Raw genomic sequence first — 21,467 nt, 5'->3', positions numbered from 1 at the left:
TGGAGAAGCATTCTAGACCTATGCATAGAACACCTAAAGTGAGAGGGATTTGGTGGCTGAAAGTGAAGTTATTGCTTATCTCACATGACCTGGAATCCATTGGATGTCTGCTGTAGCATCCGGGGATGGTGGTACGAGGCATTGTGGGGGGTTACTTCCATGAGTGAGTTCAGTCTGCCTAGTGTGCAATGCGCTTTGACACAAAGACCCTCCTTGTGTCGAAACGTGTTGTCCACTAAGCAGATGAAGCTCACTGACACCCCCCCCCCCCTCCCCCCGCCTCCTCTCAGGATGCCTCGTATGATGATCCCCGCTGGCCACGGCAGATGACTGAGTGCAGTGGAATACCACTTTCATCTTGTATGTGTACTGTATTTTTAGAGAGAAAGGGAAAAAGACTGTTCCACACCACAATGATTTCATGCAGCTTGCTTGTTAAACTGTGTCACGATAAACATTAGATGGAACATCGCCAGTCCTAGAACAATGATGTGTATTATGCAAGGGAAGAAGTTGCCCAGAGCTTCTCGTCCAACATAAAAAACCTCTTAATTGATCCACTTGATTAAAGGACAACTGTAGTGAGAAGAATGTGGAGGCTGCCATATTTATTTCCTCTTAAACAATACCAGTTGCCTGGCAGGCCTGCTGATCTATTTGGATGCAGTAATGTCTGAATCACACCTGAAAAAAGCATGCAGATAATCTTGTCAGATCTGACAATAATGTCAGAAACACCTGATCTGTATGCTTGTTCAGGGGCTATGACTAAATGTATTAGAGGCTTAAAAGGAAATTTATATGGCAGCCTCCATATCCCTCTCACTTTAGTTGACCTTGAAAACATAGCTAGCGTTTAAAAGATTGCACACTTCTCTGGCACCGGCACTGGTATCACAAGGAGGTGGGTGGGGCAAGGTCGGTCGACGTTTCGCCCAGCTAGGGCTTTCTCACGACCAAGTACTGTATGTATTGGCGATTTGTCTCTCTCTTTGGCCTTATAAGTAAATACTTTTTGTTTAAAAAAAAATTCTCTTTAACGTTATCAGGAAGTGGACACTGAGGAGGGGCCGGGTGAAAGTCCATACATCGGAAAAGCCCGATACAAGCGCAATCTGTACGCTCAGGAGGGCTTCATCCCTGACCCCCGACAACACGTACAAGTCGGGAAGATCGAAGTGGACGGAGACGACCAGATCAAGAACCAGCAGATCCGTGCGCGGATCCACACGACGCTTGATGTGGACCTAAATGAGAAGGAGAAGAACATCCAAGCAGGTAATGAATGTGCTCCAGGGAGGGGTGGTGGTGGGCGGAGCCTGTCACAGCCAAGCAGGTAATACGGGTGCTGTGGGGGTGGGCGGAGCCTGTCACAGCCATGTATGTAATACAGGTGCTGGAGGGGTGGGCGGAGCCTGTCACAGCCAAGCAGGTAATACGGGTGCTGTGGGGGTGGGCAGAGCCTATCACAGCCAAGCAGGTAATACATGTGCTCCAGGGGAGGGGTGGGCGGAGCCTGTCACAGCCAAGCAGGTATTACATGTGCTCCAGGTAGGGGTAGGGTGGACGGAGCCTGTAAAGCCAAGCAGATAATACGGGTGCTGGAGGGGTGGGCAGAGCCTGTCACAGCCAAGCAGGTATTACAAGTGTTCCAGAGGAGGGGGTGGGGTGGGCGGAGCCTGTCACAACCCAGCAGGTAATACATGTGCTCCAGGGGAGGAGTGGGCGGAGCCTGTTACAGCCAATCAGTGGTCACAGTGATGGTCTAGCCTGATAACTGGAATTCGGTTGGATGCTGTAGGCTTGTGTTTCCCTCCTGATCCCTTATGGGCTGAGGCATGTGCCAGATGGTCCATGACCAGTAACCTCTATAGATAAACCAGCGCTGGAAGATGCTGGATGGGTCAGCCTTTCCAGCTTCAGCTGCCGCTTTGTGACAATACTCCTGTCATCAGGGGAAGCTGAGTGCGGAGTGATCACCTGATGTGATCATTCCTGATCATTTCCGGTGGTATTTTAGATTGCTGTACAGACATGCTGCTCTGCTTTCTGAAGGAAAGCCTTGCATTCTTTTTAGGGGTAAGGAGAGCAAGTGGTGCAAGAGCCAACCGTGATCAATGTCAGAATGTGAATCAGGGAGAGAAAAGATCTTACAATTGGCAAACACTGACTCAATAATCTATAAATTAATACTGTAAAACAAACAAGAAGCAGTTTTTTATAAATAACGTTCTTTTCAGTACGGTTCCCCTTTATAGCGATTGTTGTTATTTTACAGCTGAAACAAAGTTATCGGAGCTGCAGGAGGAAATCGTGGATGCCGAGCAGCAAATCCTGAGAGCCACGGAGGAGCTGAAGGAACTGGAGGGTGCCGTGGCCCAGCGCAAGGTGGGTGGAGCCACAAACAAGCTTCATACGCCTCTATTATTTATATGAGCTGGAAACAGAAGGCTCCGCCCGTGACATGTGAGGGGGAGGCGGGAGTTATGGCATTACTGGTATTTATAGTGTACCTGAGCTAAAACCGTAGCAGTAGAATATTGTATTGTATAAATGGTATCATCCTGATTCAAAACTTCTTGCTGAGCCAAAACGCGTGTGAAATATCACATACCCGTATATACTTGAATATAAGTCGACCCCAACATTTGACCCTCTTGAGCTGGAAGTTTTGTAAGGACTCAAGTAACCCTTACCCACTGTATCTGTGCTGATGAGAAGATTTGGGCCAAAACTGTTCTTTAACCTCCTTGGCGGTAATCCCGAGCTGAGCTCGGGGTATGCCGCCGGAGGTCGCCGCTCAGGCCCTGCTGGGCCGATTTGAGTTCTGAAAAAAGCAGCACACGCAGCCGGCACTTTGCCAGCCGCGTGTGCTGCCCGATCGCCGCCGCTCCGCGGCGATCCGCCGCGTGCAGCGGCGAAAGAGGGTCCCCCAGCCGCCCGAGCCCAGCGCAGGCGGAACAAACAGTTCCGGCCGGCGCTAGGGGCTGGATCGGGCGGCTCTGACGTCAGGACGTCGACTGACGTCCATGACGTCACTCCGCTCGTCGCCATGGCGACGAGGAAAGCGAAACAAGATAGGCCGCTCATTGCGGCCTATCTTGTTACTTTCGATTGCCGGAGGCGATCGAAAGTACGCTTCCGGAGCGCCCTCTAGTGGGCTTTCATGCAGCCAACTTTCAGTTGGCTGCATGAAATATTTTTTTTTTAATTTAAAAAAAACCCTCCCGCAGCCACCCTGGCAAAATAAATAAACCGCCAGGGAGGTTAATTCACTTTGACTGTGGTGTGCTCTACAGTGGAACAGATACCCTCAGATATGCTTCAATTTAGTGTGAAAGTATTACAGTGCAGTATATACCACAGAAAGGGGGACTGCCTCTCTCTCGCATTGCTGAAGCAGCCAAGTGTGCTGTAAACTCCCCCCTCCCGACTCCAGTATAAGTCCTAAATTTCTTGTCGAGTATATACGGTAGTTACCTAAGAAAGGAAATAATCTGCATCCTAATGAGGCTTCCCATGGTGTGCTCCGGACCCCCATTTCCACTCGCGGACCCTCCAAGGATTTCCAACAGGAGCTTGTTGAAAACTTGAACAGGGCTGCAGACCTCGTCAAGCAGAAGCGTGACCACACTGCGCCTTCATGACTACTACGTTGACGTCTGCGCAGTATGGCGGGACTGCTCGTGCCCGACCGACTCCGTGGTACTGTTATCTTCATGCCTAAGAGGAAGCGCGGCCCCGGTGTTCTGGGGGGTCCCAGGCAGAGGGCAGCGGGGGAATTTTCTGGAGGATTCAGAGCCTTCTCTTCTCAGGTAAGTATGGGATTTTTCACCCGAGCTTCACATCGGGTCTGCTTTTAAAGTTGAGAGACATAAGGAGGCTGCCATATTTATTTCCATATAAAGGCTGACTTATTTATCTCTTTTTAAGCAATACCAGTTACCTGGCAGCCCTGCTGGTCTATTTGGCTGCAGTAATGTCTGAATTACACCAGAAACAAGCAAGCAGCAAATCTTGTCAGATCTGACAGTAATGTCAGAAACACTTGATCTGCTGCATGCTTGTTCAGGAAATAAATATGACAGCCTCCATATCAATCTCACCTCTGGTTCAATATGAGGTGGGGGGGGGGGGGTTGCCGTTGGAAGCTGCTTTAAGCTGTGGTGATAGATGTTGTTTTTAGGAAAGAATAGAAAGAGTTACCTCCTGCTGTAAAGGACACCTGAGACATATTTAGCAGCATCAATTCTACTTGCCTGGGGCTTGGGCGTGGCCACGCATGTGCAGTAGCACACGACTGACAGCGACTGGCGAAATTATTGTAGCTCACCGAGGGAGAAAGGAGGGACCCAGGAGGATGGCGATGGAGCCCACTGCTGACATGGGGATGGAGGAAGCCCCAGGTAAGTATAAAGGAAGCTGCTAATTATCTTTGTTTTTTAGCCAGTTGCAAAATGTCTTTGTGGCTCTGATCCTTTTATTACGCAATTGGGTTTCCACATGTTGCTGCTATCTCAAGCACTATGTGAAGTCCTATCTATACCCTTCACTGATGAGGCCAACACAGCCTGAAACCGTTGACGGCAAGTTGGACTAAACTAGACTAAAAGAGTGCAAGGGATGATTTCCATAGTCACGTGCTGACCTGAAATCATGTGTTTTGGGAGTTTGCGCACTTTAAGGTTTTTTTTTTGCGCACATGGAAGTGATAAATTAATTGTTAAAGTGAACCCAAGGTGCGAGGGATATGGAGGCTGCCATATTTATTTCCTGTTAAACAGTATCAGTTCCCTGGCAGCCCTGCTGAACTATTTGGCTGCAGTAGTGGCTGAATCACACCAGAAACAAGCATGCAGCTAATCTTGTCAGATCTGACAATAATGTCAAAAACTCCTGATCTGCTGCATGCTTGTTTAGGGGCTATGGCTGAAAGTATTAGAGGCAGAGGATCAGCAGGGCAGCCAGGCAACTGGCATTGTTTAAAAAGAAATAAATATGTCAGCCTCCCTATAACTCTTAGCTCAGGTTCACTTTAAAGTGTTTACCACAAGTAAATGTATGTGTGCATCAAACACCAAGTTTAACCCTGACAAATCTGGCTTTGCAAATTTGGCCTAATTGGCTTATCATGAGGCATTGCTCATGCAAATATGCATTTCGCATGCCAAATTATGCATGGTCAAAAACCAATACCGCAAAGCGGTTGCTTTAAAGTGTACCCAAGGTGATGCGGAGGAGGGGACACACAGAGGCACGTTCACTGCTGCAGGACATGCCTCTGAGTACTCCCCCCCCCCCCCCCCCCGAACACGGTAAATCCAGCGCTGGACACTTTGGCGCAGCAGCGCAGGAGACTTGGGCGCAACCGGCGCCACCATAGGCCGTAATAGGAACTACGGCTATCGCAGGCACAGGGAGTAACTTCAGCGCCGTCAGAAGACGGACCTGAAGTTGCTTAAAAAACATAATAATTCGCCCTCCAGCAATTGCTTAAAGGGGAACTTCAGCCTAAACAAACATACTGTCATCAAGTTACATTAGTTATGTTAATTAGAATAGATAGGTAATATAATCTCTTACCCACCCTGTTTTAAAAGAACAGGCAAATGTTTGTGATTCATGGGGGCTGCCATCTTTGTCATGGGGGCAGCCATCTTTTTGGTTGAAAGGAGGTGACAAGGAGCAGGAGACACAGTTTCAACTGTCCTGTGTCCTGATAACCCCTCCCAGCTGCACACGCTAGGCTTCAAATGTCAAATTCAAAATGTAAAAAAAAAAAAAATTGCACCAAAACAGCAGACCGAGAACAACAAAATCAGAAATCCCATCATGCTTTGCACAGCATCAGGGGAAAAAAGCCCGGGCAGTTTTCTTCTATGCAGCTAAAAATGAGGCTTGTATAAGAGAAACAAAGTTCTGATGCTGTGAAACTGTTAAAGAAACACCAAGTCTTTTCAGTGCTGCTGAGTCAATTTTTAGTCCGGAGGTTCACTTTAAAGCCAAATTATTTCATTCCCCCACTATCCATGTCGGCCTGGAGGGGGAATAGTAATTAACACGGCCCGGACTTGTGCGGCAGCAGGATCAGCCATATACTGGCTGCGTCCTGCGCCCAAATCTCCGGCGCCGTTCTCTCTCGTACGCCTCCCCCCTTCCTCCAGCTCCATAAGCCTGGAGCGCTCCCACGCCGCCTTTCTCCGCTGCCTCTGTCCGCCAGTACCGGGTCCAGTCGAGCCAGTCGACAGAAGCGCAGTGCGCTCCCTCCGTACTGTGCAGGCGCATGCGTACAGAGCCGGAGGGAGCCCCTGTGGATGCGGAAGACTGGTCGCGTCCGGCGGAAGTGACGGGACCCGGTACCGGCGATAGAGGCAGCGGAGGACGGCGGCGTGGGAGCGATCCAGGCTTATGGGGCTAGAGGAAGCCTCAGGTAAGTCATAACATCTTTTTTCATTTTTAAGCTTTCCCTCGTCTCTGGTTCCCTTTTAAAGAGGAACTCCAGTGAAAATAATGTGATAAAAAAGTGCTTACTTTTTACAATAATTATGTATAGATGATTCAGTCAGTGTTTGCTCATTGTAAAAGGTTTCCTCTCCCTGATTTACATTCTGACATTTATCACATGGTGACATTTTTACTGCTGGCAGGTGATGTCTGTGGAAGGAGATGCTGCTTGTTGTTTTTTTTTTTTTAATTTTTTTTTTTTTGGGCAGTTGGAAACAGCTGTAAATAGCTGTCATTTCACACAATGCCACAAGGCTCCCACAGTGAGGTCAGCACCATGGCCCTGACATCACACTGTGGGAGGGGTTTCACCACAATATCAGCCATACAGCGCCCCCTGATGATCTGTTTGTGAAAAGGAATAGATTTCTCATGTAAAAGGGGGTATCAGCTACTGATTGGGGTGAAGTTCAATTCTTGGTTACGTTTTCTCAACGCTCACTAGGGGCATTCCTACAAGCCTTCCCTATCTGCCATTGGGCAGCTCTGCCTCTCTGTTGCTGCTCCCCCCACCTCCCTGCATGCTGCTCTGTGTGTGAGACACGCAGAGAGGCTCTTCCAGCGTTGTGACCCCAGAGGTTATGAAACAGAAAGTAGAAGAGTGCAGGGCACAGGAGCGGCGGAGAGCAGCAGGGATTGCGGCTACCGGATCCGCTCAGCCCCACGGATCAGGTGACATTTGTTTTTTTTTGTTTTTTTAAATGACATCCCCACCTCGGGGTTCTGTGGAGGTTCCTGAGGAGAAAAACTGCCACTTACCTGGGGCTTCTATCAGCCCCCTGCAGCGGTAATGTCCCACGCCGTCCTGCTCCCATCTGCTGTTCCCCGCAGCCGGCACCGGGCTATTATTAGTCTGTCACACAGACGAATAATGCGCGTTGCCGCTCCTCCGCTCGCGTCATCTGAGGCTTACTGCGCAGGCGCAGTACAACGGAGCCTTGTACTGCGCTTGCGCAGTAAGCTTCCGATGACGCAGGCGGAAGCAAGTGGGTGCGCGGCCACTGTAGCGCAGCCGCAGTTGGATGCCATGCCGGGCTGGGCCGGCGGCGGAGAACGGCAGATGGGAGGAGGCCGCCGTGGGACATTAGCGCTGCACGGGGCTGATAGAAGCCCCAGGTAAGTGGCAGTTTTTCTCCTCAGGAAGCCCATAACAAACCTCCAGTACTGAGCTAAAGGTGGCAAATTGTATCCATCACTAATGGGGAATGGGATGTGGTGTGGAAGTGCCCTCTAGTGGCCTTCCTCAATAATGCAGCTCTATATTTATAGCTTTCTGCTACAATTTAGAGCCAAATCATGAACCATACCATAGTGGTTTTCCATCCTTGTTGTCTCTTTATTAACCATGACAGGAGATCCCCTGTGCTTGCTTTTATGATTTAAAGGACAACTATCGGAAAGAATTGTAAAATTTTAAAATGTATACATGTAAAATGTACAGTTCTCCCAGAGTAACATGAGCTATAAACTACATTTTTCCTGTGTCGTGCAAATCTGACAGACTTTGGGCTTGTCCATCTACTTATGTGGTATTCTCAGTTTTTAATACTGATAATCCCCCATGAGGAGATGGACCAGTCCAAATTCTGTCAGCTGTGTCAGATATTTACTACTTATTGAGTGACAGCGATATAGGAAAAATGTAGTTTATAGCTCATTTTACTCTGGGAGAAATGTACATTTTATTTGCATGTATTTTTTTATTTATTTTTTTTGCTATATTTATGCTTTTTAAGGAATATTTTAACCCCATGGTTTCCTGCTTCTGCCAGTGGCTGATATGGTAAGGCACTCTGCTGCTGTTAATGGTGGAGATGGTGAACTTAAGGGGTGCTATGACAAAAAAGCACAAGTTTAAAATACATGTGTACACAAACACACGAGATTTGTTCCAAATAGGCAACCCCCACCCCATCCTTGCTGCCAAGATCTTAGATTGCATTTGAAAGTGTACCTAAGGTGACATGTGGCATAATGGAATAAACATGCTTATGTACTGTGCAAAACATTAATAGCCAGGCTGTTTTACTTGCTTTATTTAGCTCCCTGAAAGAGTTCATTTCTAAGCATGGAAGTGACAGCTGCTGTCCTGTCTGTATCTTGCCGGGAATATAGTAAACATCACTGATAAGCAAATTACAGCCATAAAAGTTTTCCTGGCACAATACAACTTCAAGAACAGAGAAAGATAAAATACATGAACTGTTGACTGTTTCCTAACTTTGGGACACTTAATAGGCTGCCACTGATTAGAGACAGTAAAACATTCAACCTCCTTTGTAAATGTTTTAAATCTAAAAGAAAACCCTGGGATAAGTCATTTTTAGGAGTAGGAGGATAAGTATTATTCTTTACCTTATCAGTTTATTTTCACTTCAGGTTCACTTTAAAATCGCAGTTTATTGCTGATAGGGGGCGATGGTGTGCACATGAGAGGAGGGGCTTTCTTTCCTAGGAATCAATGTAGTTGTTGCTTCATTAGTCCGTTCAGATAAGGCTCCTCCCTTTACTTTGTCATTTTTCATTGCACAGAAGCAAGGGGGCCGATGTGTTTGAGAGAAGTTTTCCCATTATCAGTCTTGTGTCTCTGGTTTCCCTGCAGATCTCGGAGGCAGAGAAGGAGAAGCTCCGGCAGCAGCTGAGTGATAAGATCCACCTGCTGAATGAGATGCGGCAGGAAGCGCAGGAGCTGGAGCGGCAGATGGAGCGGCAGAGGAGGGAGATGGACAAGAAGTACGCGGAGCTGGAGGAGCTGCAGCGCCATCTGGAGGCTCTCAGTCCTCAGGACCCACTGCACGTGAGTACAGAGCAGCTCAACTCAAAACTTCTCCATAATCCTGAGGAGCAGGTTTAGGCCTCTCCAGCTGCTTCCCAGCTCCAGCTGGGCGCTTGTTAGCAGCTCGGTACAGGTGGTGGACAGGCGATTCCCCCCCAGGAAGTGACATCTGTGCGCGGCTGCAGCCATGTTCAGACCTGACATTTTGTGGTTCTGTACCACTGGGTAACGCCATCCCGTGTCAAGCACTGACACACAGGCTGTTAAATATGCTGCCATTTGGCACTCATGGGCAACAGCCGGGAGACTGAATTGCCCGACAAGAGCAGAGTTCAGCCATTTGTCTTCAGGAGACCTTAAAGTGAGCCAGAGAAGAAGCACCCTCATGTATTTTACCATATATATCAGTGGGAACATTAGAGAAAACACCTACCCTGCTCTCTGTTTCATCCTTCACTGCTCAGCCTGCTTGTTATCAGTTCTGATAAAATCCCCGACTGAACATTCAGTCTGGCTTTGCTCAGGAATTACTATAGCTGAGTCTGTCTTCTCTGATGTCTTTTCAAGCCCAAGCCTGCCCCCTTCTGGCTCTACTATAATGACTCTGCTATAATGATTCCCGAGCAAAGCCAGACTGAATGCTTTATCAGGGCTGATAACAAGCAGGCTGAGCAGTGAAGACTAAAACGGAGAGCAGGGTAGGTGTTTTCTCTAATGTTCCCACTAATATATATGGTAAAATACATGAGGGTGCTTCGTCTCTGGTTCACTTTAAAGGACAACTGTAACGAGAGTGATACGGAGGCTGCCATATTTATTTCCTGTTAAACAATACCAGTTGCCTGGCAGCCCTGCTGATCTATTTGACTGCAGTAGAGTGTGAATCACACCAGAAACAAGCTTTAGCTAATCTTGTCAGTTCTGCCCATAATATCAGAAACGCCTGATCTGCTGCATGCTTGTTCAGGGGCTATGGCTAAATGTATTAGAGGCAGAGGATCAGCAGGACAGCCAGGAAACTGGTATTGCTTAAAAGGAAATAAATATGGCAGCCTCCATATACCTGTCACTTCAGTTGTCCTTTAGGTCTGGATTGCTGCACTTTCTGTAGAGGTGCGTAGACCTGAGCAATGCTTGATGCAATGTACTAGTAAAAAATGGTCCGTACCCTCGACCAGGGTGATTTTATTCCATGAATCCCATATACACGTACATCTGGACCACAGACGAGGGTACAGATGTACATTTAAATCAGGGGTGTCAAACGCAATCATACAAGGGGCCAAAATCTGAAACAAGTCGCAGGCAAGATTATTAAGATTTAACATTTACTGAACAGTCTCAAACTAAGTGGCATAACCATAGCAAGAATAGTGACTATGCTCCTCCCCATTCTGCAGAGTAGCACAGTGGAGCAGGTTTATGTTTACCTGTTCCAGGGCTGCTTCGGGTCTCCTCTGATCATTCTGATAGCCACATGCTTTCTGATGTATATCTCTAGCTCCTGTGGTATGTCACATGATCAAGAGCTGGAGGTATGGAAGCACAGAGCATGTGGCTGCTGGGAAGAACAGAAGGGACAGGACTCAGTGCCTGTGCAGGTAAATATTACCCTGCTCCGCTGTGCTACTCTGCTATGTAAGGGGGGGGCGGAGGTGTGTAGGTTGGTGTGTTTCCCCAGCCACATGACGGGGTCGGATTCCGGGAGAGGACTCCCGTGGTTATTTTGTTGGGGTGTCCCATGGGTTGTTGCTGCACCCTAGCTCAAACTGACAATGTTTCAATCAGAAACACAGTCACGAGTGTGCTTCTCTACATGGGAAGGCCATGTGCTGCTGTCGTTACTGCTTACAATGATTTGAAGCTCTCAAGGCAATGAGGGCCGCATTCAGCCCCCGGGCCTTGTGTTTCACACCTGTGATCTATGGTTCAGTGTACTGTGAAATGGCCCTTATCACAATCTGTAAATTGCGTGACCTGAAGTTTCTTCTCCAACTACAAGTAAACCTGAGATGGCGTTATAAAGATTGAATACTTACCTGGGCTTCCTCCAGCCCCATCAGCAGCGATGCGTCACTTGCCGTCCTCCCGAGTGTCTCTGTTCAGCCACAATGGGTCCCGGTAATCCGGCTCAGTTGGGCCAGTCGTCTCTTCTGCGCATGCGCGGCCCCTCCTGAACGGAGGCACTCGGGACGACAGCGAGGAATGCATTGGTGCTGAAGGAAGCCTTAGGTAAGTCAAATCTTTTTATTATGCCATCTAAGGTACACTTTTTTTAGTTTTTCATTGCATTTTAATCTCATTTGCAAAATCAGCCCATGCTTGACCTGCCTGACCGCAGATAAATCTCTCCTCCGTGCAGGAGGGGGTCAGTGACATTCTAAGGACTTTGAATTCAGGCAGATTTATGTAGCATCTAAATGGGTTTATGAAAATCTGTCATTACTGCATTTGAGTGTTTCATCTCCAAGCTGAAGAAACTTTCATTAAAGGACGATTGTAGCAAGAGGGATGTGGAGACTGCCATATTTATTTCCTTTTAAGCAATAACAGTTGCCTGGCAGCCCTGCTAATCCTCTGCCTCTAATACTTTTAGCCCCTGCCGCATCCCACCTCAACGCAAAAAAAGTGCACAGACAGGATCATATGCATAGCGCCGCCCCCGCTCAGTGATGTACTCCCTGCTGGGCAGGGTCATATGCATAGCGCCGCCCCCGCTCAGTGACGTACTCCCTGCTGGGCAGGGTCATATGCATAGCGCCGCCCCCGCTCAGTGATGTACTCCCTGCTGGGCAGGGTCATATGCATAGTGGTGCCCCCGCCTAGTGATGTACTCCCTGCTGGGCAGGGTCATATGCATAGCGCAGCCCCCGCTCAGTGATGTACTCCCTGCTGGGCAGGGTCATATGCATAGTGGTGCCCCCGCCTAGTGATGTACTCCCTGCTGGGCAGGGTCATATGCATAGCGCAGCCCCCGCTCAGTGACGTACTCCCTGCTGGGCAGGGTCATATGCATAGCGCAGCCCCCACTCAGTGATGTACTCCCTGCTGGGCAGGGTCATATGCATAGTGGTGCCCCCGCCTAGTGATGTACTCCCTGCTGGGCAGGGTCATATGCATAGCGCAGCCCCCGCTCAGTGATGTACTCCCTGCTGGGCAGGGTCATATGCATAGCGCAGCCCCCGCTCAGTGATGTACTCCCTGCTGGGCAGGGTCATATGCATAGCGCCGCCCCCGCTCAGTGATGTACTCCCTGCTGGGCAGGGTCATATGCATAGCGCTGCCCCCGCTCAGTGATGTACTCCCTGCTGGGCAGGGTCATATGCATAGTGGTGCCCCCGCCTAGTGATGTACTCCCTGCTGGGCAGGGTCATATGCATAGCGCAGCCCCCGCTCAGTGATGTACTCCCTGCTGGGCAGGGTCATATGCATAGCGCCGCCCCCGCTCAGTGATGTACTCCCTGCTGGGCAGGGTCATATGCATAGTGGTGCCCCCGCCTAGTGATGTACTCCCTGCTGGGCAGGGTCATATGCATAGCGCCGCCCCCGCTCAGTGATGTACTCCCTGCTGGGCAGGGTCATGCATAGCGCCGCCCCCGCTCAGTGATGTACTCCCTGCTGGGCAGGGTCATGCATAGCGCTACCCCCGCTCAGTGATGTACTCCCTGCTGGGCAGGGTCATATGTATAGCGCTGCCCCCGCTCAGTGATGTACTCCCTGCTGGGCAGGGTCATAAGCATAGCGCAGCCCCCGCTCAGTGATGTACTCCCTGCTGGGCAGGATATTCAGTTGTCTAGGTGTCTTAAGTGTTTCGTTGCTTAGACAATGGTAGATATTCTGGATGTTGTCATACCTTTAAAGGGAACCTAAACTGAATAAAATATATTGGTAGGTGAACAGAGGCGCCAGAAGGATAAAAGTACATCAAATTTTTAAAAAATTGCTGGGAGGAAGTGGTGGACTCGCCTCCGTTAAAGCAGACACCAAGGACTGTAAATATATAGATATACACATTTATTGAAAATACCCCAAAGATGCAACGCGTTTCGCGGGCACAGCCCACTTCTTCAGGCAATAATATTGTGATAAAGTTCATTATTTTCTGTAATGTAAAACATTAGACTTTCATATATTTTAGATTCATTACACACAACTGAAGTAGTTCAAGTCTTTTATTGTTTTAATATTGATGATTTTGGCATACAGCTCATGAAAACCCAAAATTCCTATTTCAAAAAATTAGCATATTTCATCCGACCAATAAAAGAAAAGTGTTTTTAAAACAAAAAAAGTCAATCTTCAAATAATTATGTTCAGTTATGCACTCAATACTTGGTCGGGAATCCTTTTGCAGAAATTACTGCTTCAGTGCGGCGTGGCATGGAGGCAATCAGCCTGTGGCACTGCTCAGGTGTTATGGAGGCCCAGGATGCTTCGATAGCCGCCTTAAGCTCATCCAGAGTGTTGGGTCTTGCGTCTCTCAACTTTCTCTTCACAATATCCCACAGATTCTCTATGGGGTTCAGGTCAGGAGATTTGGCAGGCCAATTGAGCACAGTAATACCATGGTCAGTAAACCATTTACCAGTGGTTTTGGCACTGTGAGCAGGTGCCAGGTCGTGCTGAAAAATGAAATCTTCATCTCCATAAAGCTTTTCAGCAGATGGAAGCATGAACCCACTTGTGAACCAGAAACAGCGGTTCCCTTTATTGTCCTTTGCTGACCTGATTCTGGTGATCGGAAGGAATTGGCCTCTTGCATGAAGTGTGTGGGAGCATAACTCTCTGATTTCATTCACCTTTTTCTCCTAAGAGATGATTTTTTTTATCTTGTGTTTGAAATAACTTTTCAGCCTTCTGCAATTGAAAAAGTACCAAACAGTAGGTGAAAAAGTTCTTTCGAACTCATTCTAGTGTTTTCTTGCTTGCCGGTGGCTTAAAGGGCATTTTAATTGATGTGAAAACTTCACCTAGGAGATAACTAGGACAAGTGAATTGAATTAAGGCTCATGGCTGTTGAATGCATATAGGAGTGTGGTGGTTTGCTTTCTTGCCTTGTAGTGTGCGGGTCCCAGGTCCAGATCTTGGAGTTTGTATGTTCTCCCCATGGTTATGTGGGTTTCCTTCACGTTTATCACTCCATGGGCAGAGCTGTGGAGTCGAGGAGTCGGGGCAATTTTTGGATAACTTGAGTTGGAATCGGCGGTTTCATAAACTGAGGAGTCAGAGTTGGAGTCGGATGATTTTTGTACCCACTTCATAACCATGCAAGGGCTGCGGAGTAGGAGTCAGAGTCGAGGAGTCAAAGTAGTGTGTGCATAATTATTTGGCCCCCTTTTGATCTGAGTGCAGTCAGTTGCCTATAGAGATTGCCTGATGAGTGCTAATGACTAAATAGAGTGCACCTGTGTGTAATCTAATGTCAGTACAAATACAGCTGCTCTGTGAGGGCCTCAGAGGTTGTCTAAGAGAATATTGGGCACAACAACACCGTGAAGTCCAAAGAACACACAAGACAGGTCAGGGATCAAGTTATTGAGAAATTTAAAGCAGGCTTAGTCTACAAAAAGATTTACAAAGCCTTGAACAGCCCACGGAGCACTGTTCAAGCGATCATTCAGAAATGGAAGGAGTATGGCACAACTGTACACCTACCAAGACAAGGCCATCCACCTAAACTCACAGGCCAAACAAGGAGAGCGCTGATCAGAAATGCAGTCAAGAGGCCCATGGTGACTCTGGACGAGCTGCAGAGATCTACAGCTCAGGTGGGGGAATCTGTCCATAGGACAACTATTAGTCATGCACTGTACAAAGTTGTCCTTTATGGAAGAGTGGCAAGAAGAAAAGCAACAGAAAAGCATAAGAAGTCCTGTTTGCAGTGTGGGGGACACAGCAACCATGTGGAAGAAGGTGCTCTGGTCAGATGAGACCAAAATTGAACTTTTTGGCCAAACTGCAAAACGTTATGTGTGGCGGAAAACTAACACTGCACATCACTCTGAACACACCATCCCCACTGTCAAATATGGTGGTGGGAGCATCATGCTCTGGGGTGCATCTCTTCAGCAGGGACAGGGAAGCTGGTCAGAGTTGATGGGAAGATGGATGGAACCAAATACAGGGCAAACTTGGAAGAAAACCTCTTGGAGACTGCAGAAGACTTGAGACTGGGGCGGAGGTTCACCTTCCAGCAGGACAATGACCCTAAACATAAAGCCAGGGCAACAATGGAATGGTTTAAAACAAAACACATCTATGTGTTAGAATGGCCCAGTCAAAGTCAAGATCTAAATCCAATTGAGAATCTGTGGCAAGATCTGAAAACTGCTGTTCACAAACGCTGTCCATCTAATCTGACTGAGCTGGAGCTGTTTTGCAAAGAAGAATGGGCAAGGATTTCAGTCTCTAGATGTGCAAAGCTGGTAGAGACATACCCTAAAAGACTGGCAGCTGTAATCGCAGCAAAAGGTGGTTCTACAAAGTATTGACTCAGGGGGGCCGAATAATTACGCACACCCCACTTTGCAGTTATTTATTTGTAAAAAATGTTTGGAATGATGTATGATTTTCGAATCCACTTCTCATTGTACACCACTTTGTATTGGTCTTTCACATGGAATTCCAATAAAATTGATTCATGTTTGTGGCAGTAATGTGACAAAATGTGGAAAACTTCAAGGGGGCCGAATACTTTTGCAAGCCACTGTATACAGTGTATGAATTGTGCAAGGCAAACCTGAAAGTTGCCCACCATAGATACAGTGTTGCCAGGAAACCTGGGATAACAACGTGTCTCAAGTACGCTGTTAATGCCAATGCCTCTCCTGTACAGTGTTCTCCCCAGTGATGTAATTTCCTGTAGGCCTCTGACTCTTTACTACAGGCAGGTGCATCACTGCGGAATGTACTGTGTGTTCCGAAACCAGTAGTAAAAAATACCTGGTCTCCCATAATGCTCTGGGAGGAGAATTATGCATAGCTAAACAGCCTAGGCTGTGACATCACTGGAGGGCAGGGTTACAAACCAATATACAGCAATATATAAATATAGGAAGTGTTTCTAATGCTAAAACCAGGAAAATTACCATAAAAGTGGGATTCGAGAGAATTATTTACTGCTTTTTGCCATGTGTCACTACAGGGCCTCTTTAAGTCCAAGTCACAAAGGGAGGGACACACAAAGGGCCTCCCTTGGGGTAAGCTGGGCCACATATCAGGCGCTATGTCTTTTGCTGGGCCTCTACAAATAAGATGTTATTAGAATCCGTGAAGCAGAGAGACACGAAAACGGAAAGGCTTCATAACAACAGCATAGCCAATCACATTAACCCATTCGCGTTCCGTCGTTTTCACTTGAGAAATGTTCACCTCCCATTCATTAGCCTATAACTTTATCACTACTTATCACAATGAACTGATCTATATCTTGTTTTTTCCGCCACCAATTAGGCTTTCTTTGGGGGGTACATTTTGCTAAGAGCCACTTTACTGTAAATGCATTTTAACAGGAAGAATGAGAAAAAAAGGAAAAAATCATTATTTCTCAGTTTTCAGCCATTATAGTTTTAAAATAATACATGCCTCTATAATTAAAACTCATGTATTGTATTTGCCCATATGTCCCGGTTATTACACCGTTAAAATTATGTCCCTATCACAATGTATGGCGACAATATTTTATTTGGAAATAAAGGTGCATTTTTTCCGTTTTGCATCTATTATTATTATTATTATTAATTTATTTATAAAGCGCCAACATATTCCGTGGCGCTGTACAATGTAAGAAAACAAACAAGGGATACATAATGATACAGACAATGATATACATGAAATATGAACACTGATACAAGATACAGCACTGCTGATTACTATTTGATTTAACAGGATGACTAAAATGTATAAATTTCTAACAGTGTGCAAGCAATTGAATTAATAACATTCCATGACACAAAAGGGTGAGAGCCCTGCCCTTGCGAGCTTACAATCTAAAGGAATGGGGTGGAAACAAGAGGTGGGGGAAGTATACAGTATATGTACAGGCAGTGCGTAATTAGGTTATTTAGTGGGTGCATGGCCTAAGCTAGAGAATATGCTTCTATCTATCTATCACTATTTACAAGTTTAAAATAAAAAAAATATAGAAATTTTTCATCTTTACATTGATATTTAAAAAGTTTAGACCCTTAGGTTAATATTTACATGTTTTTTTTTTATTGTAATGGTTTTTTTTTTTTCTATATTAAACATTTTATTTGGGTATTTTTGGGAGGGTGGGATGTAAACTATAGTTTTATAATGTAATTGCGTGTTGTTTTTAATTTTTTTTACTTTTAGTTGTAGTTTTACTTTTTGGCCACAAGATGGCGGCCATGAGTTTGTTTACATGACGTCACTCTAAGCGTAACACACGCTTAGAGTGACGCAGGGGGGAGGCAACGGCCAGAAAAAGCACAGCTTCCGAGAAAAGCTGTCGCTTTTTCAGCGGGGGAGAGCAATCAGTGATCGGGCACCATAGCCCGATACATTGATTCCGTGGCTACCGAATCCGCAGCCTGGAGCGCGCGATCGGGCGCATGGTTCCTGGACGTAGTTTCTATGTACAGGAACCAAAATAGGTTATAGAGGAACTGTAGTGAAAATAACATAATGAATAAAAGTGCTTAAGTGGCAACATTTTTAGTCCTGTCAGGTGCACCTCTACGGAATGTCTGTTTGCCGAGAGTTCCAAAGTCAGTACAAAATATACCTGAAAGCTTTTCAGGGAGAATTCTGCATAGCTAATCAGCCTTGTCTAAACCTCACTGGGAGGGAAGGCAGGGTTACATACTAATCTACAGCAATCTATAGGACAGTGATGGCTAATCTTTGCACTCCAGCTGTGGTGGAACTAAGTCCCATGAGGCATTGCAATACTCTGACAGCTCTAAGCATAACTCAGGGAGGCAGAGGCATGATGGGATTTGTAGTTTTGTCACAGCTGGAGTGCCAAGGTTAGGCATCACTGCTATAGGATGTGTTTCTGATACCGAAACCAGGAAAATTACTGTAAAAGTTGGTAGCCTGCTCTCTACTTTCTCACTACAGGGCCTCTTTAAATTCTTAGTGTAGCTGTGTTTGGAACAATTTGGCCTCAGTTTCACTGGGGAGACATTGGACTTCCACTATGGTAGGGGGTTGATTGTGAGCTCATTTGAAGGCCTTTTAGTGACATTAATTGTTTTAGATACTCTGTAAATTGCTGCAGAGAAGTAAACACTAGTTGAATAATAGTAATTATAATAATGCTGTCTTAATCCCCTGAATTTTTGGTCTTTTGAAATTGTATTTTGTGTAATATTTATTTAGTCATTTTAGCAACTGTACTGTTTTAGAAAACTGTGTGTGTGTGTGTGTGTGTGTGTGTGTGTGTGTGTGTGTGTGTGTGTGTGTGTGTGTGTGTGTGTGTGTGTGTGTGTGTGTGTGTGTGTGTGTGTGTGTGTGTGTGTGTGTGTGTGTGTGTGTGTGTTCAATGTTTGTTGATGAGCAATTCTTCCACCTATGGTAATAACTCCAGCTGTGACTTTCATGTTGTTGGTTTACATATGAAACTAGAGATTTCTCAGGTGGCCGTCAGTACTCTCCTCTCCCCAGTAGGTGGCAGCCAGGAGCTCACAAGACAGTATGTTATATAACAATTTTGCTCTAAAACAGGGGTCAGGAACCTTTTTGGCAGAGAGCCATAAACACCACATTTTAAAATGTAATTCCGTGAGAGCCATTCAATATGGGACAGTAGGGCTCACGTCCCTGTTGCCAGTTGCCATGGTGATGTGTACACAGTTGATCCTCCGGGCAGCGGAAGTGTCAGACACGTCTTCAGCGTCTCTCGGGTTTCAGCAACAGCAATTTCCCCTGAGAGCCAGACAGGAGAAATACAGAATAACAGCTTATACAATTAGCTAGCTGATTTTGGGGTTGATTCACTTTGTAGGATGAGATCCCCGCACTTTGACCCCATAGGCTGCCTGTCAAGTGCGGGGATCTCGTCCTACAAAATCACTAGACCTGACAGGGCCCAGAGAGGGACAATTGGAGCAGCTGTTCATTTTGGGGTAGTGCAAGCAAGTTAGCAGTGCATGCTACAGCAGTAGCGTGCCTACTTTGAAAATTTTACTTGTGCTGCTTGAGCAGTGTAGCTTAGTGAATCAACCCCTACTGATTTGTATGTGAGCCAGATGCAGCCATCAAAAGAGCCACATCTGGCTCCCGAGCCATAGGTTCCCTACCCCTGCTCTAAAAGATGTGCTAGGGCTTATTTTCAGAGGATGGCTTATATTTCTATCGGGAAGTGTCTCTCAGCAGAACATTTCTTGTTCCTTTGTACTGTGATGTTCCTGGATTTGAAGATATGCTACTGTACTGATCAGGCACCTGCCCTGTCACCCCTGCACACAGCTGATAACCTTGTTGTGTGCTCGGATGATAGGATTGGTGCCCAATCGGCACTGTGTCACCACTTGCTGGCCGCCTCTTCCTCCTCTTTAACTTCCGCTAGGGCTTATTTTTTGGGGTAGGGCTTATATTTCAAGCATGCACTGACTGTCCTCAGAGGAGCTCCCAGTCTAATCCCTGCCATAGTCATAGTCTAATGTCCTACCATATTATTATTATGTATTTATATAGCACTGACATCTTCTGCATCACTGTACAGAGTACATAGTCATGTCACTGACTGTCCTCAGAGGAGCGCACAGTGTAATCCCTACCATAGTCATAGCCTAATGTCCTACCACTACCTACCACTAGTATTATTATTATTATTATTATTATTATTATTATTATTATAATGTATTTATATATATAGCGCCAACATCTTCTGCAGCACTTTACAGAGTACATAGTCATGTCACTGACTGTCCTCAAAAGAGCTCACAATCTAATCCTTACCATAGTCATAGTCTAATGTCCTACCATATTATTATCATGTATTTATATAGCAGTGACATCTTCTGCAGCACATTACAGAGTACATAGTCATGTCACTGATTGTCCTCAGAGAAGCTCACAATCTAATCCTACCATAGTCATAGTCTAATGTCCTCCCATATTATTATTATGTATTTATATAGCACTGACATCTTCTGCAGCACATTACAGAGTACATAGTCATGTCACTGACTGTCCTCAGAGGAGCTCACAATCTAATCCTACCATAGTCATAGTCTAATGTCCTACCACTACCTACCACTAGTATTATTATTATTAATATAATGTATTTATATATATATAGCGCCAACATCTTCTGCAGCACTTTACAGAGCACATAGTCATGTCACTGACTGTCCTCAAAAGAGCTCACAATCTAATCCTTACCATAGTCATAGTCTAATGTCCTACCATATTGTTATTATGTATTTATATAGCGCCAACATCTTCTGCAGCACTTTACAGAGTACATAGTCATGTCACTGACTGTCCTCAAAAGAGCTCACAATCTACCATAGTCATAGTCTAATGTCCTACCATATTGTTATTATGTATTTATATAGCGCCAACATCTTCTGCAGCACTTTACAGAGTACATAGTCATGTCACTGACTGTCCTCAAAAGAGCTCACAATCTAATCCTTACCATAGTCCTAGTCTAATGTCCTACCATATTATTATCATGTATTTATATAGCCGTGACATCTTCTGCAGCACATTACAGAGTACATAGTCATGTCACTGACTGTCCTCAGAGAAGCTCACAATCTAATCCTACCATAGTCATGGTTTAGTCAAGTGTTCCTATGCACACATCGATTTTTCTGGTCGATTGCTGGCACATGTAATCACTTTGATAGAATCTGCCTGAAATCTTTTGCACAACGTTTCACGTTGATCGAAACGTCAATCGCTTTTTTTACTGAAAATAGACTTGAATAATAAATTGGACAAGATCAGGGGTGGTGGAGGAGCAGAGCTAGATCGATGGACCACTGATGCAGCGAGCAGTGCAACACTCAGTTTTCGATCAGTTTTCAATACTTTTCCTGCTGAAATCTATACAAATCAATGTGCTGTGTGTAGTAGGTATAGATCCCACTCTGATCATATTCAGAGCAGAGAGAGATTGTCTTGCCACATTGGGTGCTTGAGGTAAACAGGCTGTTTTATTGAACACTAAAACACAATGCATTTCGTGGACCTCTGTCCGCTTCTT

At 46.0% G+C, this 21,467-nt stretch overlaps 1 protein-coding gene across 2 annotated transcripts in view; it reads left to right on the top strand.

Annotated features, from left to right (window-relative positions):
• Positions 1-21,467, top strand: part of CNTRL (centriolin) — a 171,328-nt gene that overhangs the window by 22,086 nt on the left and 127,775 nt on the right. For both annotated transcript variants that reach the window (XM_068249054.1, XM_068249053.1), the window contains exons 5-7: positions 1,050-1,278; positions 2,279-2,388; positions 9,107-9,301. In XM_068249054.1, coding sequence (XP_068105155.1) covers positions 1,050-1,278; positions 2,279-2,388; positions 9,107-9,301 — 534 coding nt within the window. The remainder of the gene's footprint in view (positions 1-1,049; positions 1,279-2,278; positions 2,389-9,106; positions 9,302-21,467) is intronic.

Source organism: Hyperolius riggenbachi, chromosome 8 (genome assembly GCF_040937935.1).
Source record: "Hyperolius riggenbachi isolate aHypRig1 chromosome 8, aHypRig1.pri, whole genome shotgun sequence".
Classification (NCBI taxonomy): Eukaryota; Metazoa; Chordata; class Amphibia; order Anura; family Hyperoliidae; genus Hyperolius; species Hyperolius riggenbachi.
Note: the sequence above shows the minus strand (reverse complement) of the source record. Positions and strands in the feature narration are given on the sequence as shown.